The sequence below is a fragment of the Astyanax mexicanus genome, chromosome 5 (genome assembly GCF_023375975.1).
Source record: "Astyanax mexicanus isolate ESR-SI-001 chromosome 5, AstMex3_surface, whole genome shotgun sequence".
NCBI classification, from domain to species: Eukaryota; Metazoa; Chordata; class Actinopteri; order Characiformes; family Acestrorhamphidae; genus Astyanax; species Astyanax mexicanus.
Genome location: NC_064412.1, coordinates 57,342,800 through 57,358,136, shown reverse-complemented (window position 1 = coordinate 57,358,136; position 15,337 = coordinate 57,342,800). Strand labels below are relative to the sequence as shown.

The following is a 15,337-nucleotide window of genomic DNA, read 5'->3' as shown; positions in this document are numbered from 1 at the left end:
ACCTTGGCAGAATTTCGAAAAATTAAGAATAAGAAATGTCATAAATCCATTTATATTTTGAATCTGTTCAATTTTATTAAATCCCACGTTTCTTTTTTGTATTTGTTTGTTTGTTTAGGTCTTTTTGTTTTGTTATGTGTGTGATGTTGTTGTATATGCTGTAAATCTGATCTAATATTATGTCTATTTTATTATGTTGGATTGTATCATATAGAAAATTAATTAAAAACTAAATTAAATAAAACATCCCAACATTCTTCAAAAACAAGTTTCACCGGGACTTTTATTTTGAAATGTAGTCGTATCACAGCGGCGCACAGACACAGCTGAGTGTTAAGGTGGCAGCACGTTAAGAAAGGAGAAACAGGATATGAACTGAAGGTATGAAGATGTTCCACTCTTTACCTTATACTGCTCTATATTTACTCTATATTTACTCTATATTTACTCTATATTTATACAAACACACACACGCGCGCGCTGTAACTGTAAAAAATATCTAATTTCTGACCATGACTGAATACATATTAATGTATCTAAAACAAGTAGAATATTAAGTCTAAAGTCAGTGCAGTTTTTTTTAAAAGAAAATCTTCATGCTTTCCTCTGCTGAAAACAACTTTTATGAGGCTGCAGATTTCATTTTCCAGCAGGATTTGGCACACTGCCCACACTGCCAAACGTACCAATTGGTCTTATTATATAATATTCTAATTTGCTGAGACACTGATTTTTGGGCTTTCATTGGCTGTACGCTTCATAATCATCAACAATTAAGTAAATAAATGCTTTAACTATTTCACTATTACAGACATCCTGCTTAGACTCTAGTCTCATCTTCATCTGTTATAAATGGTCTTCAACAATTATACTTATATATGTCTTTAAGAAGAACAAAATTAGCAGATGTAGTGTGTTTATCCAGATATCCCCAAGTTAAATCAGGTATTTAGCAAGACTGCAGACTTGCATGGCTTCTTCTGAAATAAACCGAAATTCCAAAAATGATCATTGTAGTAGCTAAATGAATTCAGACGTCTACAGAAACACACTCTAATCTAGGATTCTCCTGCATTTTGCATTGAAATTGATATTTGTTTTTCTTGGTTCTTTGTTTCTTCCAGAAGTCTACTCCTTCTCCTAGTTCTTCTAGTATTGGCTGGTTGAAAGTTGGCTTCAGAAAAAGCTGTTAAAAGAGGGAAACAACATGGCATCCGAAAAAATCTTAATTCCTCAGCGAACATCCTCTACTACACCTCGCAAGCAAATGAAGAAAAGTACAATCAAAAAGAAAACTCACCTCTGCTCAGACTGTGGGAAGAGTTTTAATCGATTCAGTCATCTCAAAACTCACCAGCGCATTCACACTGGAGAGAAACCGTATCACTGCTCAGAGTGTGGTGGGAGCTTTAATGATCAGAGTAATCTCAAATCACATCAGCTCGTTCACACCGGGGAGAAACTTCATCGTTGCTCGGACTGCGGGAAGAGTTTCAGTCATCAGAACCATCTCGTTCGACACCAGCGCATTCACACTGGAGAGAAACCGTATCACTGCTCAGAGTGTGGGACGAGTTTTAAACAGCAGAGTCATTTCAACACACACCAGCTCATTCACACTGGAGAGAAACCGTATTACTGCTCAGACTGTAAGAAGAGCTTCAGACATTCAAAGACATTGAAAAGACACAAGTGCACTAAATGCATTCACAAAAATGGGTGATAACACATTAGAGCATTGTTCTCCAGTCTGTAAACTCAATTCATACAATACAGTATGCATCCAGAATCTTTGTGGTAGAGACGTCATGTGTAATTGTCTATTTCTAGCTGTTATTCATTATATATGATTTAAGATCTTTCGAACAGCAAAGCACTTTTGTAAGTCTCCCAGGACATGTGCACCTGCTAAATGCCTTAAGTGTAATGTACACGTAATGCAAAAGATTGTTAAATCTTTCATGATTTTATGATCTTTAGTGTGGCACACACAAACAGTGCAAAGAGTGAGTCAACTTATCTCCTTTTCATAATTTTCGCCCAATCATTTTGACCTGCTCCTTTTTGGAGCTTTTCTTTTGTGTTGTTTCAATATACACAATTAAAATAAAAATGTGGATAACAAAACATGTAATTCCAGTACTTTTTGTTGGGAGAAATACTTCATTTGCTTAAAGAAATACTTTTTTTGTGACTGTACCACATCAATTTAGGTAATATTAAGAATAGGGGGAAAATTGATTGTGTTAACAGCCTAAACTAAATATCGGATTTCATCAGAAAATAAGATTTGGGTCACTTTTACCTGCTGTGTGAACGTAGCCAAAGACAGACCAGTGAGCAGGGTACAGTGTGTCTCGAGGAATCATCGTAATTCTATCACCTAAACTAAAAGAATTAGACTTTTTAATTTATTTTCTATTTTGTGAAAAACATATTGTTCTATAATTCCTGGACTTTATCTAAGTGTTTTCTAGCAAACAATGCCAGAAGCCTTATGATAACCATGTCCATATGTGGTATAGACTTCTCTGAGCTCTGAAGCCTCTGGGATGGAATATTCATTGAAAGGCATTCCTGTGGTAAGTGTTGCTGTGCTGTGAAATCTGGAAATCTCACTGGAGAAGGAACAAAAGCCAGACACAATTCCAAAATTCTATATTTTATTTTCAAATCATTACATCTGGGGTAACCAAAGTGCACAGGAGGGTGTTAATTACCAATTACATTGGTTACACAAAGAACAACCCATTGATTGCGACGGTCATCCATCTACACACACAAAAAAGTTGTCATTTTTAGTAAAAAGCAAACAGAAAACACATAGCTCATATTCTGACTGGCAAGTGGGTCGCTCTAGTGCTAGGATAGGGTAATATATACATTGACCAACAACACAAAACAAACAGAAGGTAACAAAAATAACATGCCAAAAAGAAGCAAATAATATCTTTATACGGGTAAATGTAATGATTATATATGTAAGTGTTTACAATATATTAGAGCAAAAGAATATGCTTATATCATTTATACAAATTAAAAGAAGCCCACAGTACCAGGTTGGATAGAGACAGACGACTCATAGCTTTATAAAGAAAAATAGATGAGTTAGCAGCTCATATGTGGAGCATCTTTTGCTGGAGTGGAGAAAAAAAAAAGACCAAGCGGTTTGCTTTTGCTGCACAGCTGCATCAAGAGATGCAGTGTGGGTAAGAGAGAGAAGCACATAGCGCTAATTCTAATGCGTAAAAGCAAAAAAAAGACGCATGAAATCAGATTTGACCGTTCACATTCATGTCATATGTCCGTAGATCAGATACGTATCCAATATTGGACCACTAATGAAAGTGGCTCAAATCTGGAGACTGGAGTCCACAAAGGAAACCCACACAGAAACAGACAGACCATGCTAACCACTAAGCCACCATGCTGCTACATCATCTGGTGGTTTCCCTCCAAAAAAAAAACAGTACATTTAATTTCATTTGTATTGCAAGTATGGTGCTATGGTGCACAAAAAATGTCCTGCACATTTCCGTCACTGGTTTTTGCGCATTTGTGTTCATTAAAAGTCTTTAAATGTCTGAAGCTCATTCCACACTCTGAGCAGTGATACGGTTTCTCTCCAGTGTGAATGCGCAGGTGTGTTTTGAGTTGACTCTGCTGATGAAAACTCTTCCCACACTCTGAGCACTGATATGGTTTCTCCCCGGTGTGAATGCGCTGATGTTGTTGGAGAGAAGTCTGATGAGTAAAACTCTTCCCACAGTCTGAGCAGCAATACGGTTTCTCTCCAGTGTGAACGCGCTGATGATGATTTAGAGTACTCTGATGATTAAAACTCTTCCCACACTCCGAACAGTAATACGGTTTCTCTCCAGTGTGAACGCGCTGATGATGATTTAGAGTACTCTGATGAGTAAAACTCCTCCCACACTCTGAGCAGTGATACGGTTTCTCACCTGTGTGGGTTCGCTGGTGTGTACTGAGGTGATTCTGTTGGTTAAAACTCTTTCCACACTCTGAGCATTGATATGGTTTTATTCCAGTGTGAATGCGCTGGTGTTGTTGGAGAGTACTCTGGTGAGTAAAGCTCTTTCCACAGTCTGAACACTGATACAGTTTTTCTCTGGTGTGAACGCGCTGGTGTGTGAGGAAATGACAATGCTGATTAAAGCTCTTCCCACACTCTGAGCAGTGATACGGTTTCTCTCCAGTGTGAACGCGCTGGTGCTGAAGGAACGAACCCTGCTGAATAAAACTCTTCTCACACAATAAGCACTGATATGGTTTCTCTCCAGTGTGAATGCGCTGGTGCGTGTAGAGATTACTCAGACGATTGAAACTCTTCCCACAGTCTGAGCAGAGATAGGGTTTCTCTCCTGTGTGAATGAGCTGATGGGATTTGAGAGAACACAGCTGACTAAAACTTTTCCCACAGTCTGAACAGTGGTGAGTTTTCTTCTTGTCTGTATTTTCCTGCATTTGTCTGCAAGGTGTTGGAGAGGACGATCGGTAATGTAGATTGAAGTTTTTCTGGATGATTTTCTCTCCAGCAGCTTAACATCTGTGTAAAATCTTCTTATTGTGAGAAGACTTGAAACAGGGCAGCATATATTTCTGAAAGAATAAAACAAACAAAAAGATGAAAAACAAAATCTGATTTGGGTTGAGAAATCGAAATGATTGAACTAATGGTTATAAATATCTTGATGCTCCTTGTCTATGGACCATTGAGTGTACTGTATGTGTTTAACGTTGTCTGGGAAATGCTTTTATTATTTTTTAATGAAATATCAGGTGATTTGTACTTTCAGTGGTGCTTGCATATTACAGCTGCACAAATATTTTATCAGGCTTAATCATTTTTTAAAGTTGAGTAGAGTCTTGTTTATGTAACCTAATTGTAAAGGGAACACAATGGGTTCAACTGAAGCAACAGCAATAAAACAGTAAATTATATGATTTCTGTTTTTAGCTACTCGTGTACCTGAGGTGGAATTACAAATATAGATATATAAAACTAAACTCAAAACTAATTTTTAAATATGAAACATTTTTTAAAAAGTGTTTCTGTAAAAGTTCCTTATTGTCTGCATGGGTAAAAAATAACCAAAATAGTGGAATGTTAACTAAACTATCCTGATATTTCTTACATTTCACACTTTAAATCCCCTTTTAACAATCAATAGTCTAGCATCAACTAGCAAATCAAGGAGTTGTAGTTATTCATCCATAGACACTCCTTTATTTTGCGTCCTTCATTTCTTTAAACTTTTTACCACGACCATACAGTGTTGTTCCTGTGCTATAACGATATTGAAACATAAGACCTTTATGCTCCTTTAGATTTATATTTGACAGTGTGTGAATTAATTATTAATCTAGGTAGCTTAAATATCATGTACACTGTAAATAAAGCAGAAACAAACTGTTAATTAAAGCTAACTAATAAAAGATGGTGTGTGTATATAGGAGTAGTAAATATATATCAGTGTGAAGGTAAAGAGTGGAGCATCTTCATACCTGCAGCAGGTGAGCTGGATCTGCTGATCAGAGCTGGATCTTCTGCATCTTCTGCTTCTCTACAATTTAAAACAACATATTTTATATAGTCTATTAGGACATGTTAAATCAATAGCTTCCAATCGCTTTATTAATTGGATCTAATAAAATGCTGATAGATTAAATAAACACACAAAATTCACCTCGATATTCAACAGTCTGCTGTGTTTGTACACAGATTACTCCAGCTGCAGATTCCTGAGCTCCGCTAAGGGACCAATCAAACTGCATAACTCTACATCCGCCAAGGAGCCAATAGCGTTACATGTAGCTGTCAAAATAAAAGTCCTGCAGCGCTATTAGTCTTACCTCATATTATGCCCATAGCTTACGTTTACTGTAACAAGAACCCCCAAATCCCAAATTAACACAATTACACTGAATTATTACCAGTCAAAAGTTGCACATTTTTCCTACATTGTAAATGAGTAATACTGAAGTCATTCGGAATATAAAGCAATCATGTAGTAACTTAAAATAATTGTATAAATCATTTTTTTAAATTATTTTTCTGATTGTCTTACCTTCGTTTACTGAATAATATCATATATTTTTCTTCATAGTTTGGTTGACTTAAGTATTAATCTATAATGCAGAAAATTTCAAATATATACATATAGGTAGCTAGTTTAGGTTAGCTAGGTTTTACCTCAGTAACTATTAGCTGCATGCTAACAGTTATGTTAGTTTAAAAATAACCAATGAACTTAATAATTACATCAAATTAAATGCCCAAAATAATGTTTTATAGCAACTTTGCCATGTTAATTAAATAAAGTTAGTATTTAAACTGTAAAATATAACGTTACTGCCAAAATAAAATTAACGTTAATGGTTCTATAAAAATAATTTACCTCAAATCCTGTCAGAAGCTTCAACCAACTGAATAAATATTTGAATTTCCCGCCAATTCAACATCAACACGTTGTATCTGCACTGTCTGGCAAAACTATACAATTATAATAATAATTCAATTAATTCTTGATATTCTTTAAATATTGATTCACTATTAAATTATTATTATTATTTGTTTAATACAACTTCTGCAAATAAACAGGGATGAGCAAGCTACTATTTCATTTGCATTTAAATATTTTTGTTTAGGTTTAACTGTGTAAGAATATATTAAACACTGTGCAAACACAACCTATTTGTATTTGAGTTAAATATAGGGAAAAGTGTAAAATATGAAAATCACTGCCACAGAAAAGAGTTATTTACAGGTTTCTAATTGAAGCAAATGTTTATCCACCTTGAATACAACTTTGTAGTAGTTGTGTATTTGCTTGGAACAGACACATATAAGGTTATGAATTTATGTTTAGTAAGGGTTATCCAAAAAACTGTTTTTTTTTTTCCACAATCAGCATCGAATGTTGTCAGATGTGATCAAATGCAATGCAATACAAATAAAACAGATCAACTTTCTCACACATACAGCATTTAGCCCTTTAATTTTCTCACACACAGAAAGTGAAGGAATATCACTACATTTAATTTTCATTGCCAGAATGGTGCTGTGGTGCACAAAAAATATCCTGCTCATTTCCAGCACTCATCTTTGTACACTTGTGTCTATTTAAAGTCTTTAAATGCCTAAAACTCTTTTCACAGTCTGAGCAGTGATACGGTTTCTCTCCTGTGTGAATGAGCTGGTGTGTTTTGAGATGACCTAGTTGATTAAAACTGTTTCCACACTCTGAGCAGTGATACGGTTTCTCTCCGGTGTGAATGCGCTGGTGATTTTGGAGGGTACTCTGATGATTAAAACTTTTGCCGCACTCTGAACAGTAATACGGTTTCTCTCCAGTGTGAATTCGCTGGTGCGTGTTTAGTTGGTTGGGTTGATTAAAACTCTTTCCACACTCTGAGCATTGATATGGTTTTATTCCTGTGTGAATGCGCTGGTGTTGTTGGAGAGTACTCTGGTGATTAAATCTCTTCCCACATTCTATACACTGATACAGTTTTTCTGCGGTGTGAATGCTCTGGTGTGTGATGAAATGACTCCGTTGATTGAAACTCTTCCCACAGTCTGAACAGTGATACGGTTTCTCTCCAGTGTGAATGCGCCGGTGTACTCGGAAAGCACTCTGATGATTAAAACTCTTCCCACACTCCGAGCAGTGATACGGTTTCTCTCCAGTGTGAACACGCTGGTGTTGAAGGAACGAACCCTGTTGATTAAAACTCTTTTCACACACTAAGCATTGATATGGTCTCTCTCCAGTGTGAATGCGCTGGTGTGTGTAGAGATTACTTCGTCGATTAAACCTCTTTCCACAATCTAAGCAGTGATAGGGTTTCTCTCCAGTGTGAACGAGCTGATGGGATTTGAGCAAACTTAGATGGGTGAAACTCTTCCCACAGTCTGAGCAGTGGTGAGTTTTCTTCTTGGCTGCATATTCCTGCATGTTTGCTGATTTTTGCTGCTCTTTATTTCTGGAAAGAACTAAGAAAATACATTAATTAAGTGCAACACAAACAGAAGAATCCTATTTGTACATTTATTTACATTTACAATTATAGTATTTTTCTGACAGTCTTATTCAGAGCGACGTAGTGTAGTGTTGTGTTGTGTTGTGTTGTGTTGGGAGTCTTGCCCAAGGACTCTTATTGGTGCAGCACAGCATGAAGTCACCCAGAGCGGGAATTTAACCCCAGTCTTCCACATGGTAGATGACCGGCAAACAGTGGTGTTATCTACTGCACCACACCAACCACTACACTATTTTGAATTGGAAAAATTAAATGATTAAATTATTATATTCTGGTTTGGTTATCATTTTTTTGTTTACTGAATATTTTCACATGTGATCCTGTAAGACTTTAATGCTTCCAATATTAAATTTACAATGAATTAAAACGACATATGTTCAAACTTTTCAGTTGTACTGAACAGATTTATAAAATTTGTTATAAAGATTTGTAAAACAGATCATGTGGTATTATTCAGCATGTTGTTGTTATAAGTATAAAAACATTTATAATGTGCAGGTGTAATGCAGTGTGAAAATTAGTAGTTATAATTGTAGTTATTTATTCTGTGAGGTTTCTAAGTAGAATAAATACCATTTACACCTTAGATAAATCAGAAACAGGATGAAGCTGCTTCTGAATGTGTGTTTTTGTAAGAGTAAATGTTTATCAGGGTGAAGGTAAAGAGTGGAACATCTTCATACCTGCAGCAGGTGAGGAGCTGCTGATCAGACCTCGACTTTTACTGTTTATCCACCTTTACAGATCCACCTACAGTCTTCACATGTCCACAGTGCGCTGGAAGAAGAAGCTTTTAGGACAAGATAAATCAATAGATCACGATGAATGTTTTACGAGGATCAGATCACTTCATCCTGTGTTTCTACATAAAAGACCCCCAGCTGCAGAGCCAATCAAACAGCCGAACTCTACTTCCGCCCAGAAGCCATCTAGCTGTCAAAATAAAAGTCCTGAAACGCTTTACGTTTTAGATTCACTGTTGCCAAAAACACCGTACACATCATTAAAATTCCTTACAATTAACTAAAATCTTTTGCAATTTATTTGTACACATTGATTTTTTCTCTGCTTTTAAACACTTTTTTTTTGTTCATATATTTTTGTACCTAAATGCAAAATCATTATAAATACTGTCACCCTAAACGCATTCCTCAATATTTGCCTCACTGGCTCCTCTATTTGCCTAAAAGTGATTGTATCAGGGTGACAAATAATTTGAGATACCTGAAGTAATTTGAAGTACCTGGTTTTATAATAATTTTATTATAATACACACACACACAACATATTTATTAGATATCAACAGAATAATAATAAAATAATTTAAAAGTAAACATTCACCCAAATGAATACAAATATATCATATGTATTTCATAATATCAATAGCTAAGAATGTACTAGAATCTAGCTATGCAGTGAACATTAAAATAACATAAAACATACACATTTACAGCACAACAACACTGATATAATATAATAATTCATTTCTGTTTATAAATAAGTTAGTCATAATTTTGCAATACAGTTTGGGATTAATGGAATAGCATTAGGCATGTAACTGAACATTCCCATGACTGATGCACTTGTGTGCTTTTAATGTAGTAGAATGTCTGAAGCTCTTCTCACAGTCTGAGCAGTAATACGGTTTCTCTCCAGTGTGAATGCGAAGATGTTCATGGAGATGACACTGCTGAATGAAACTCCTCCCACATTCGGTGCATTGATACGGTTTCTCTCCAGTGTGAATGCGCTGGTGTTGCCGGAGTGTACTGGGTTGGTTAAAACCCTTTCCACACTCTGAGCAGTGAAACGGTTTCTCTCCTCGGTGAATACTCTGGTGCTGCCGGAAAGCATTCTGTTGATTAAAGCTCCTCCCACAGTCTGAACAGTAATACGGTTTTATTCCAGTGTGAATACGCTGGTGTGTTCTGAGAGTCGTCTGGCGATTAAAACTAGTTCCACACTCTGAGCACTGATACGGTTTCACTCCTGTGTGAATGCGCTGGTGTGTGTTGAGATTACTCTGTCGACTAAAACGCTTTCCGCACTCTGAGCATTGATACGGTTTCTCTCCAGTGTGAATGCGCTGGTGTGTTTTTAATTGGCTCAGTTTGCTGAAAATCTTCCCACAGTCTGAGCATTGGTGGATTTTATCCTTGCCTGATTTTTTCTGCTTTTGTCTGTTTGGTGTAGGGAAGCAGGCTTTCTGAGTGCTGGATATTTCTATGGATGCCATATTTTTCTCCTATTTTCAACAGCTTGACATGTTTGTGAAATCCTCTGATTGAGTGTCATAGGAAACAGCAAAAAAAGACAATAGGAGCAAGGCTAGTCTTAAAAAAGGACAGCATTCATTTCTGGAAGAAAAAATAAGAAAATATATTAAATAATATCAGTGCAAAATACAGGGGAATCCTATATTAGAATGCTTGCACTGACACAAGCTTCTGCAAACATTGAGGTAAAAGAATGGCAACTCAGCCTTCGTGTACTCATTCATGCATCATTAAAAACCATAGAAACACTTAATAAAAATAGCTGGCATGCTAAAATATAGTCTAGCAGATTCCTCGCTAAAATCACCAAAATTATCCAATTTAAAAGGCATCTGTACCACAATGCATGCTTTAAAATTAATTTTATAGCATGCTCAGTGCAATTACACATTCACACCTTACACAGCTTACGGACTGAAGAAATGGCTATTTTTACACTTTAATAAAATTATGCATTTCCACCTAATTAATTTTGCAAACATCCTACCAATTTCGACATTATCGTAACTATATATCCACAAGGCAGCACCCGTAGAACTACCTAAAGGTACTGTCAGTCGTGTGAAGCTACTTTGAGTTTGTTAATGGTGTAAAAATATAGATTTCTTTGCATAGGTATCTTTATGCCCCTATCACTTGCATTATATTATAAGGCTCACTTATACATTATAAGGCTGTTAAGAGCATCAGCTAAAAGTGCTGTATTTGGGAATGCTTGGGGAAAATGAAGGTGGAGACTATTTGGCAAAAGTTCCTACTCAAACCCTTTGAAGCCTTTAATGTTTTATACATAACTGCAGTTTGATTATGGTTTTCTTAAGAGTGCATATGTGCCTCCCCCACTTGGGATATTAGTATATAAGTATTTAAAGCATTTTACTTGTATGCCAAAACCTCCTAATGCATTGCCTATTAAAAAACCTACAAAATAAGTGCAGAGTATACTATATATAGTACATAACTTATAACTTACATATACATATATTATACACAGTATATAGAGTAAAGGGTGTACAGTAAATATAGATCAGTGTGAAGGTGAAGAGCAGAACATCTCCATACCTCCAGTAAATCTTCTGTTACTCCAGTCTGTATTAAATTATTAGAATAAATAAAATAAAATAAACAGATCACGGTGGTTTTATCATTTAAATCCACGTTTAATGTTCAGCACAGTTCAGCAGCACTCTGTCACTGTGCGCCACGGTGATAAGACGACATTTCAAAATAAAAGTCAGTGAAAACAGATCGGTGGCTTTTATAAACTTTTTTTTATTTAAATAAGGAAAATAAGATAATAAAAAAACAAGACAATACTAATTAAACAAGGAGGCAATAAACGTCTTTTGGTCAAGAAGGAAGTCAAGATTTACACAATTAAAAAAGCAAGGATTTAAATATTATTGAATGCATTTTTAGCCTTTCTATTTAATCTCTTAAAATGTTCTAGTGATTAAAAAAAAGGCAAAATCATGTATAAACAGGGTGAACGTTATGTCCTTCTACTTCAATCAGTGTATATGATATTTACCCAAAATGATAACAAGATTAACTAAATCTGAAATGTCTCTATTCAAGTTGGCCGTATGATAAATTATGTCATTATAAATAAATTAAGTATATCAGTAATTTTAATTGGCAACCAATTATGGATGTCAGACCAAAATAGCTTACTATAATAACATTTAACCTATTATAAACTATATTAGAAACTAAATATAACTTACTGGTTTAGTAAATAAAAGAGTACAACGCCAACAATAAAATTTAACCAACTTTATTTATGAAGGTTTACTCATTAAAAAGCTTAAACAGTGTAAACAGGCAGGTTAAACTTCACATAAATACAGAATTCTTAAGTTGTAATATATTTTTTAAATCAATATTTTTTTATTATTATTTTTTGCATGACATACAATCCAAAACACAGAAGAAAACACAAAATTAGGTCACAAACATACAAAAAAAAAAGAAAAACATAAAAAAGAAAAGGGATATATATAAAGTTGAAAAGCTTCCAAATATCTATGGATTTATGACCTTTTTTTATTTTTTTACTTGTCAAAAATTTGTCAATAGCTGTATATAATTATATACGTCTGAATAAACAAATGTTTGGAATATATGATGAAGTAGCTAGCCAGTTAAAGGCTCAAATTTTACAGTATGTTTCTGAAAAAATGCAATATATTTTTAAAGCTGTGTTCTTTTTTTAGGCTAATGTTATTGTTATTAATATTGTTTAAATTTTCTATTTGATCTATTCAACTAAATGCTTGATGGTGATTAATAAATAGCACACAGACAGGGTAGCTAACAATGGAAAATAAACAACCACTTTAATATCTAATGAATGAAGCTTTACTGGAATATTGGAGCGAAACCCTCTATTTAAGACTCTTATTTTGGGATAAATCATCCATGTACAGGCTGTAGGCTGGACATTTAATTCACTCTAAAATTCTAAATATATTTAGTTTTTTAATATGCATCAGACCATTTAATTTTTAAGACCTATAATGTTCTTTTTTTATGCGTTTACATGCATATTTTCATGACTACTCTTAATGCACTTGTGTGTCTTAAATGTGTTTAAAAGCCTGAAGCTCTTTTCACACTCTGAGCAATAATACGGTTTCTCTCCAGTGTGAATGCGCTGGTGTTCTCGAAGATGACACTGTTGAATAAAACTCCTCCCGCACTCTGAGCAGAAATAGGGTTTTTCTCCAGTGTGAAGTCGATGGTGTTGTTGGAGAGCACTTTGTCTATTAAAACTCTTCCCACATTCTGAGCACAGAAACGGTTTCTCTCCTCTGTGAATGCGCTGGTGTTGCCGGAATGCGCTCTGCTGATTGAAACTCTTCCCACAGTCTGAACAGAGATAGGGTTTTATTCCAGTGTGAATGCGCTGGTGCGTTTTGAGAGTATTGTGATGAGTAAAACTCTTCCCGCAGTCTGAGCAGTGATATGGTTTTATTCCTGTGTGAATGAGCTGGTGTTGTTGAAGATTACTCAGGCGATTAAAACTATTCCCACACTCTGAGCACTGATACGGTTTCACTCCAGTGTGAATGCGCTGGTGTGCTTTTAGACTACTCTGTCGATTAAAACTCCTCCCACAGTCTGAGCACTGATACGGTTTCTCTCCAGTGTGAATGGGTTGGTGTGTTTTAAGATGACTCAATTTTCTGAAGCTCTTCCCACACTCTGAGCATTGGTGAGTTTTCTTCTTTTCTATATTGTTCTGTATTTCTCTGTGAGGTGAAGAGGAGGATGTTGGCTGAGTGCTGGAGATTTCTATGGATGCCATGTTCTTCCACTCTTTAAATTTCTTTAATTGTGTATATTCACAGAGCTCAATTTCAATTGAGCAGAAAATACACTAGGAACAGGAGTAGATTTGAAACAGAACAGCATCCATTTCTGAAAGAAGAAAAGAAAAAAGTAAAACGTAATAATGCATGTCTATGATCATAGTGTTGCATGCTGGATTGGGTCTATATGGTCAGGATGTGATTTCTTCATTATAATCCAGGTTTAAGCAGCTGTTTAGATTTTTTTGTCCACCTCATATACCAATATACTAGTGCTATCTCGAAAAAATAGAATACCATTTAAAAGTTACTTTATTTTAGAAATTCAGTTTAAATAGTGAAACTTATATATATATATATATATTATATAGTTTATTTCTTTTATTGTTGTTGATTATGGCTTACAGCCAATAAAAACTCAAAAATCAGTGTTTTAGTATATTACAATATTAGAATATTATATATTAGACCAAATAATACTTTTGGCAGTGTGGGCAGTGTGCCAAGTCCTGCTGGAAAATAAAATCTGCATCTCCAAATCATCACTTATTGGTAGAAACGTCACACTAGACCTCGAGCAGTTTGGACTGTGTGTCTCTCCACTCTTCCTCCAGACTCTGCTCCCTTGATTTCCTTTAAATGAAATGTAAAATTTACTGATGATCAGTGATGGTTTGGAGAGACATGTCTGTCATCTGCTGGTGTTGATCCACTGTGTTTTATTATCAAGTCTAAAGTCAGTGCAGTTTTGTTTTCCAACAAAATCTTACAGCACTTCATATCTTACAGCCATGGGCGTGGTAGTGGGGGGAAAAGTGGACCTGACTACCCAGGGCCCGAGTAGGGAGAGGGGCCCATGAAAATCCTGATTTTTTTTTCGCTCACTTTCCTTTGTTTACTGGCATGGATAGGGGCCCATTAACATAGAGGGTGTACAGGGCCCAGAATTTGCTGCTACGCCCCTGCTTACAGCTTCACTCTGCTGACACTGAATTTTGGGTTTTAATTGGCTGTAAGCCATAATCAGCAACAATTAATAAAAAATAAACGCTTGAAATAGATCACTCATATATTCATATATTAATGTTTAATCTCTCATTACATCTAACTACATTTACACTAATTCGATCATAAAGATATACTTTATAAACACAACCAGGCTGCAAAAAGAGGGGGTAATAAAGGAGATGTATATCTACAGTTAGCCTGATAAGGGTTACAAACAATAGATTCATATTAAAACACGTAAATCCACCAGACAAGAGAAATAAGTATATTCTATATATGCTAAATACATCAGAATATCTAACTGTAGTTCAAAGCTAACCTGGATGAAGATGCTTAGTTCTGAATGTGTGTGTGTGTGTGTGTGTGTGTGAATGAGTAAATACAGATCAGTATATGGTCAAATATCTGAGTGAAAAATCTCCATACCTTCAGTTTATCTCCTGTTTCTCCAGTCTGTATAAAACTATTAGAATAAGTAAAATAATCAGATTAAAACGGCTTTATCACTTCAATCCACCTTAACGTGCTGCCACCTTAACACTCAGCTGTGTGTCTGTGCGCCGCGGTGATACGAGGACATTTCAAAATAAAAGTCCCGGAGAAAGCTTTTTTTTTTTTTTCATTTGTTTTGATATTATAAATTGAGCCTAAATCTTACTCACTGATTCAGCTTAG

The 15,337-nt window shown here is 35.3% G+C and overlaps 4 protein-coding genes across 4 annotated transcripts; all 4 read right to left on the bottom strand.

The window, feature by feature from the left end:
• Positions 1 to 3,408: 3,408 nt before the first annotated feature.
• Positions 3,409 to 6,266, bottom strand: LOC125802219 (zinc finger protein 501-like). Its single transcript, XM_049479530.1, has 3 exons — positions 5,709 to 6,266; positions 5,527 to 5,585; positions 3,409 to 4,620 (listed from the first exon to the last, which is right to left on the bottom strand). Exon 3 carries the CDS (start codon positions 4,483 to 4,485, stop codon positions 3,505 to 3,507), a length of 981 nt encoding a protein of 326 aa, XP_049335487.1. The 5' UTR covers positions 4,486 to 4,620; positions 5,527 to 5,585; positions 5,709 to 6,266; the 3' UTR covers positions 3,409 to 3,504.
• Positions 6,267 to 6,986: 720 nt separating this feature from the next.
• LOC111193720 (zinc finger protein 239) lies at positions 6,987 to 8,999 on the bottom strand. Its single transcript, XM_022675304.2, has 2 exons — positions 8,748 to 8,999; positions 6,987 to 8,017 (listed from the first exon to the last, which is right to left on the bottom strand). The coding sequence occupies exon 2, from the start codon at positions 7,977 to 7,979 to the stop codon at positions 7,059 to 7,061; it is 921 nt and encodes a 306-aa protein (XP_022531025.2). The 5' UTR covers positions 7,980 to 8,017; positions 8,748 to 8,999; the 3' UTR covers positions 6,987 to 7,058.
• An 89-nt stretch (positions 9,000 to 9,088) lies between these two features.
• LOC111193721 (gastrula zinc finger protein XlCGF49.1-like) lies at positions 9,089 to 11,550 on the bottom strand. Its single transcript, XM_022675308.2, has 2 exons — positions 11,403 to 11,550; positions 9,089 to 10,421 (listed from the first exon to the last, which is right to left on the bottom strand). The coding sequence occupies exon 2, from the start codon at positions 10,298 to 10,300 to the stop codon at positions 9,611 to 9,613; it is 690 nt and encodes a 229-aa protein (XP_022531029.2). The 5' UTR covers positions 10,301 to 10,421; positions 11,403 to 11,550; the 3' UTR covers positions 9,089 to 9,610.
• Positions 11,551 to 12,101: 551 nt separating this feature from the next.
• Positions 12,102 to 15,272, bottom strand: LOC107196854 (gastrula zinc finger protein XlCGF49.1). The gene is made up of 2 exons (XM_015608181.3): positions 15,089 to 15,272; positions 12,102 to 13,763 (listed from the first exon to the last, which is right to left on the bottom strand). Exon 2 carries the CDS (start codon positions 13,648 to 13,650, stop codon positions 12,871 to 12,873), a length of 780 nt encoding a protein of 259 aa, XP_015463667.3. The 5' UTR covers positions 13,651 to 13,763; positions 15,089 to 15,272; the 3' UTR covers positions 12,102 to 12,870.
• Between the last annotated feature and the right edge of the window lie 65 nt (positions 15,273 to 15,337).

Excerpts from the sequence above, each read along its gene's own strand:
- LOC125802219 (XM_049479530.1), bottom strand. The coding sequence starts at position 4,485 with ATGCAGGAAAATACAGACAAGAAGAAAACTCACCACTGTTCAGACTGT.
- LOC111193720 (XM_022675304.2), bottom strand. The coding sequence starts at position 7,979 with ATGCAGGAATATGCAGCCAAGAAGAAAACTCACCACTGCTCAGACTGT.
- LOC111193721 (XM_022675308.2), bottom strand. The coding sequence starts at position 10,300 with ATGGCATCCATAGAAATATCCAGCACTCAGAAAGCCTGCTTCCCTACA.
- LOC107196854 (XM_015608181.3), bottom strand. The coding sequence starts at position 13,650 with ATGGCATCCATAGAAATCTCCAGCACTCAGCCAACATCCTCCTCTTCA.